Below are 6,414 nucleotides of genomic sequence, written 5' to 3' on the forward strand. Positions count from 1 at the left end.
TGAAAGCTCCTGCCCTTCTCCACAAACCATGTCTTCCAGTAAAATTGTATTATTCTTCTGGGAATCATTGTTATTAAAATGATTCTTGCTGAGTTCCATGGGGAGTTGTGTAGCTCAATCATGTGGATACATCTACACCCTTTTCCATACACAAGGCTTGGGAATTTTTTGGAAGAGTAGAGTTGAAACACTGTAAGAACCAAAAGATTGGGGAGTTTGCTCTGAGATTGTATCTCCTATGAATATCAGAAGATATACCTGCAAAATCTCACCTAACTAACTGCCCAAAGATGAGCTGAAAAATGGAGGACACCTCTGGCCTTGCCAAACTGGATGGGATAAACCCCATATGGTCTCAGTTCTACAAAAAGAAGGTATACACAACTAAATAAAGTTAGAGCAGGAGAGGTCTTCCTTCCAGGGCAGGGCAAAGCATAAAATTGATTGTACATAATGATCAATATAATGATGTGTGTGTGTGTGTGTGTTTGTGTTTATGTAAATGTATATGAGTACACACACACACAATTGTTTATAGATGTGTGTGTGTTTGTGTGTGTGTGTGTGTGTGTGTATGTGTGTGTGTGTGTGTAAGTACATTTAATTATGCAGTAACAATTAATGGAAAAAGAGGTGATGAATTACAAGTAGAGGAAGAAGAGATATTTGGGGGATTTTTAGAGGAAAGAAATAAAAGAGAAAATGTATTATTAAAATTCAATCTCACATATAAGCAGAAAAAAATTTAATCTATACCACCTCAATAACCTTCACAGGTAAATATGAATTTGCCCTATGAGCATTTATATACTGTTTAAAATTTACTGTAGGTTCCAGGCCCTGTTATAAGAGAAATAAAACAGAAAATCCTATAACGAATATGACAAAAATCAAAACAATGTGCATCTCATAGCCTGGTGATTAGTTGTTGTTGTTTTTGCTGCTGCTGCTGCTGCTGCTGCTGCTGCTGCTGCTGCTGCTGCTGCTGCTGCTGCTGTTACCAAAGGGGAGCACATTCTCTACAAATAAACCCAAATAAACCTGTACTGGCTCTCTGATCTAAAGCATAGGAGGACCACAGGCCTCTAATGAGTCACTGACCTGACCAGTGCCATGGTCATTCCTACAGTTTGCTGATTTGCATGTGCTCAGAGCCCAGCCCACTGCTCAGTTGACTTCTTTATAGTCAGGTCTCACCCTGTGCTGGAGTCAGCTTCACACATGTTACACAGAAACATGAACGTGCCCACTCAACTCCTTGGGTTGCTGCTACTCTGGCTTACAGGTAAGGAAGACTGAATAAACTGAAAATTTATACAGATCAGTGTGGTAATTGCTCCATTGATGGTCTCCATAAATGTTGTCTTATACCAAGATAAATTGTATGGGAATTCTTTTTCAATTTTCAATCTCAGGTGGTAAATGTGACATCCAGATGACACAGTCTCCTGCCTCCCTGTCTGCATCTCTGGAAGAAATTGTCACCATCACATGCCAGGCAAGCCAGGACATTGGTAATTGGTTATCATGGTATCAGCAGAAACCAGGGAAATCTCCTCAGCTCCTGATCTATGCTGCAACCAGCTTGGCAGATGGGGTCCCATCAAGGTTCAGCGGCAGTAGATCTGGCACACAGTATTCTCTTAAGATCAGCAGACTACAGGTTGAAGATACTGGAATCTATTACTGTCTACAGGATTATAGTTCTCCTCCCACAGTGATTCAGGCCATGACATAAACCACCCAGGGAAGCAGAAGTGAGAGCCCACTCTACTGCAAATGCTTCTACTGGTGTCTCTGGCTGCTGAGACTGTTTTGCTTAGAGTAAATTCAAAGGTCAATGTGATGCTTTTGCATGAAGATCAGGGTAACTTTCATATCCTAATTTTTTCTTCCTAAAGAGAGCATTGAAACAGGGCATGCTTCTCATAGTTCCCAAGAAAAAAAACTTTACACACACACACACACACACACACACACACACACACACACACACACACACACACACACACACACACACACACATAATGGGGGTGGGGAAGAGAAGAAGATAGGGAGATAGAGAGAAAGAGTCCTTGGTCCTTGGTACCACCATCTAAGAATTTGGAAGGTATTTCACATTGTGCTAGGAGGGAAGAAGACTCAATATGAATACAGCTGAGGAATGTGTTCTTTGTATCTTGATGAGTCTTCTTAAGATTCTGAATACTTTAACCATAGGACCTTTGTTTAAGGTTTTTTTTTCCATCTTTATTAACTCTGGTAGTTCTTATTTACATTTCGATTGTTATTCCCATTCAGGGTTTCCAGGCCAACATCCCCCTAATCCCTCACCTCCTCTTTTATAAGGGTGTTCCGCTCCCCACCCTCCCCCCATTACCGCCTTCCACCCATGAATCCATTCACTAGGGGTACAGCCTTAGCAAGACCAAGGGTTTCCCTTTCAACTGGTGCCCTTATTAGACTATTAATTGCTACCTATGCAGTTGGAACCCAGTGTCAGTCCATGTATAGTCTTTAGGTATTGGCTTAGTCCCTGGAAGCTCTGATTGGTTGGCATTGTGGTTTATATGAAGTCTCAAGTCCCTTCAAGCTCTTTCAGTCCTTTCTCGGATTCTTTCAAACAGAGTCCAGTTCTCAGTGGTTTGGTACTGGCATTCGCATATGTATTTGCCATATTCTGACTGTGTCTCTCAGGAGAGATCTATATCCAGTTCCTGTCACTTCTTTGCTTCATCCATCTTATTTAGTTTGGTGGCTGTATATGCTACTCGTGCTCTAATTCTTTATATTAAAACACTTATTTTGTTTAGGTGGCTTTTCTTTTCTTTTTCTATATGCATTCCAACTGACGCTGATACCAATAAAATCAGGTATATAGACTTCTGTTCTTTTAATGCCTATAAAATTGTGCTGATATGGTGAAGTTTTAGGTGTATAGCCACATACTAGTTCCCCAAAACCATGTCTCCCTGCCTGATGCCCCATTTACTACAATGTAGAAAATGGTTTAATTCTCTTAAAACAAACGTTCAAAGATTAAATACTTTCTTTTATGAATTATCTCGCTCATACATACATACATTGCTGTCACAGCAATGGAAAAACAGTTGAGACATCTGCCTTCCTAATAAGGACAGAAATGAACAAACAGGTAATGGAGGAAAACCTCACCCCTTCCATGCATATAAGAGTTGACACCACAGTTGAGAATCATGTGATCAGGAAGCCTTTCTTTCAGTAAAAAATGGACTTTAGATTCAAAGAATAATCTATTCTCAGTATGGTTGACTGCCAACACAGCAGCAACTCCTTTATCCCAGTGGGAGCACTCATGTCTGTGTGTAACTTGTGTGAGGATGATTCCTCTTAGGGCGTGACATAAAATTTTGACATATAAAAGTTCACCTGAACTCTGTACAGAAACATAACATTGACCTTTATATCTTAGCAACAGGGAACACTTGCAGGAGCTGGAGACCACAGAAGGAGAACTGTGGAAGCTCATGCTCTCTCTTCTTCCCTGGGTGGTTTATGCCATGGCTTAAATCACTGTGGGAGGATCACTGTATCCCTGTTGGCAGTAATACATTGCAGCATCTTCAGGATGTAGGCTGCTGATTTTGAGAGAAAACTGTGTGCCCGATCCACTGCCACTGAACCTTGATGGGACATCATCATCCAAAACGTCTGCACCATAGATCAGGAGCTTAGGATATTTCCCCTGGTTTCTACTGATACCATGATATCTACGTACTCATTACGTTACTTGTCTGGCGTGTAATTGTGACAGTTTCTCCCAGGGATGCAGGTAGAGAAGCAGGAGACTGTGTCATCTTGGTATCATATCTTGCACCTGATATTGGAAATTGAAAACAAATTTCACACAAAATTTATTATGTCATATATAAGACAACGTTTATGGAGACTGTGGTGCACTATCAACAGCCATATGTATAACATTGCATCTTATTCAGTCTTCTTTACCTGTAAGCCAGAGCAGCAGCAACCCCAGGATCTGACTAGGAACACTCATGCCTGTGTGTGACATGAGTGAGGCTGACTTTAGCACAGGGTATGGCCTGGCCATAGAGAAGTCCTCACATCAGTGGGCTGTGCTCTGGGTCTATGCAAATCATCAAAGGCTAGGAACAGCTGCAGCCAGGTCAGTGATCCATTAAGAGGCCATGACCTCTGCTGGGTGAGATCAGAGAGACAATATGGGTATATTTGTAGAGAGTATGCTCATCTTAAAAAGAACAGCTCCAGTCTATGAGTTGCACTTATTTTGATTTCTGCCTGGTTCAATGCAGAATTTCCTTATTATGTTTCCTTTCATGGCCTAGGCTCTAAGATACGAACTAATTCTGGGAAATAAATAAATAGTTATACAGTCTTCTCAAAGGTATTTGCAGACGTTATTGAGATGATGCAGCTACTACTTTTTTGAATTTTTATTTGTGAGATTGCATTTTAATTATGACATTCCTTTCTTCCCTCCAATTCTTCACAAATATTCCTATTTACTCCCTTTTAAATTCATGGCCTCTTTTTTCATTACTTTTTTATTTAATGCAAATATGCATTTCTGACTACATGAATATTCCAAGATATCAACTGTTAATAATTCCCTATACACTTACTCACACGTACATTTTCAGGTTAATTATTTGGATTCTGTGGAACTAGAGTGTTTTCAACCAACCATGTGGATACTGATAATGAATCTAGGTCCTCTTCAAGAACAGTAAATCCTCTTAGTTGCTGAGATATCTTAAAACCATTCTCTGAAAGTTACAACTTTATGTAGGTTATGGACCTTTTATAAACACATTCATGCTTATAATTTCTGCACTTCGCATTGTGTCCTTAAAACAAACCTTCTGTTATGTTTTTTATGTAAGCATGGCACAAAACATTCACATGTGAAGTGTATTTATATTCTACAGATGCTTAGACTTGATTTTATTGTTACACACATCCCAGGATCAGAAATGCTTCAGGAGAAAGACAACGTGTATGTGTGCTAAATCTGCCTAACAACTGAGAGAGTCAACAGAGAATCCTTTATTATTTCTTTTTTTAATTAATGTTTTAGAGATTCTCACTATATTACAGTTTAACTTTCTAAAGTCTTATCAAAGAATTTTACATTTAATATTATGCCAACACTTCCCATTTACATCTTACCCTACCAATTGACCTCCTTTCTTTGTCTTATTGCTCTGACTAGGATTTTGAGTACTATATTTTATAAGTGGGCAGCCTTGTCTAGTCCCTGATTTTAGTGAGATTGCTTCAAGTTTCTCCCCATTTAGTTTGAAGTTAGGTACTTGGTTCCTATATATGGCTTTTATATGTATAGTTATGGGCCTTGAATTCCTGATCTTTCGAGGACTTTTATCATGAAGATGAGTTGAAATTTGTCCAATGCTTTTTCAGTATCTAATGAAATGATCATGTGTTTCCTTTTTCCTAGAATTTCTTCATACAGTGAATTACCTTGAAAGATTTCTGTTTATTAAACCATCCCTGCATCTGTGGGATTAAGCCTAATTGATCATGATGGATGACTGTTTAGATGTTTTCTGAGATTCAGTTTGCAAGAATTTTATTGAGTATTTTTGCGTTGATGTTCATAAGGATAATTGGTCTGAAGTTCTCTTTCTTTGTTGGATCTTTGGGTGGTTAATGTATAAGTGTAATTCTGGCTTCATAGAAGAAATTAGGTAGTTTTCTGTCTGTTTCTATTTTGCAGAATAGTTTGGACAATATCCTTATGAGGTCTTCTAGGAAGGTTTGATAGAATTCAGCACTAAACCCATCTGTTCCTGGGCTCTTTTTTGTTCTTGTTGCTTCTATTGTTTTGTGAGATTTTTAATAATTGCTTGTATTCCTTTAAGAGTTATAGGGTGGTTTAGATGTTTCATCTGATCCTGATTTAATTTTGATACCTGGTATTTTTCGTGGGAATTGTCCATTTCCTCCTGATTTTTAAGTTTTGTTGAATATAGGCTTTTGTAGTAGGTCTGATGATTTTTTTTTGCAATTATCTCAGATTCTGTTGTTATGTCTCCCTTTTCACTTCTGATTTTCTTAATTTGGATACACATTCTGTGCCCTCTGGTTAATCTGCTTAATGGTTTATCATTATTGTTGATTTTCTTAAAGAACCAGCTCCTGGTTTTGTTGATTCTTTGTAAGTTATCTTTGTTTCTATTTGGTTTATTTCAGCTTTGAGTTTGATTATTTCCTGGCTTCTACTCCCCTTGTGCATATTTGCTTTTCTTGTTTCAGAGCTTTCATGTGTGCTACCAAGATGCTATTGTATGCTCTCTCCTGGTTCTTTTTGGAGGCACTCAGAGCTATGAGCTTTCCTCTTAGCTCTGCTTTCCTTTTACACCCCATAAGTTT

General features: G+C 38.6%; 1 gene segment (V, D, J or C); it reads left to right on the forward strand.

Annotated features, from left to right (window-relative positions):
* Positions 1-1,216: 1,216 nt before the first annotated feature.
* Positions 1,217-4,048, forward strand: LOC116900913. The segment is given in 3 exon segments: positions 1,217-1,285; positions 1,416-1,717; positions 3,794-4,048. Coding segments are annotated over 3 exon segments (621 nt in total).
* The last annotated feature ends 2,366 nt before the right edge of the window (positions 4,049-6,414 follow it).

The sequence above is a fragment of the Rattus rattus genome, chromosome 5 (genome assembly GCF_011064425.1).
Source record: "Rattus rattus isolate New Zealand chromosome 5, Rrattus_CSIRO_v1, whole genome shotgun sequence".
In the NCBI taxonomy this organism is placed as follows: domain Eukaryota; kingdom Metazoa; phylum Chordata; class Mammalia; order Rodentia; family Muridae; genus Rattus; species Rattus rattus.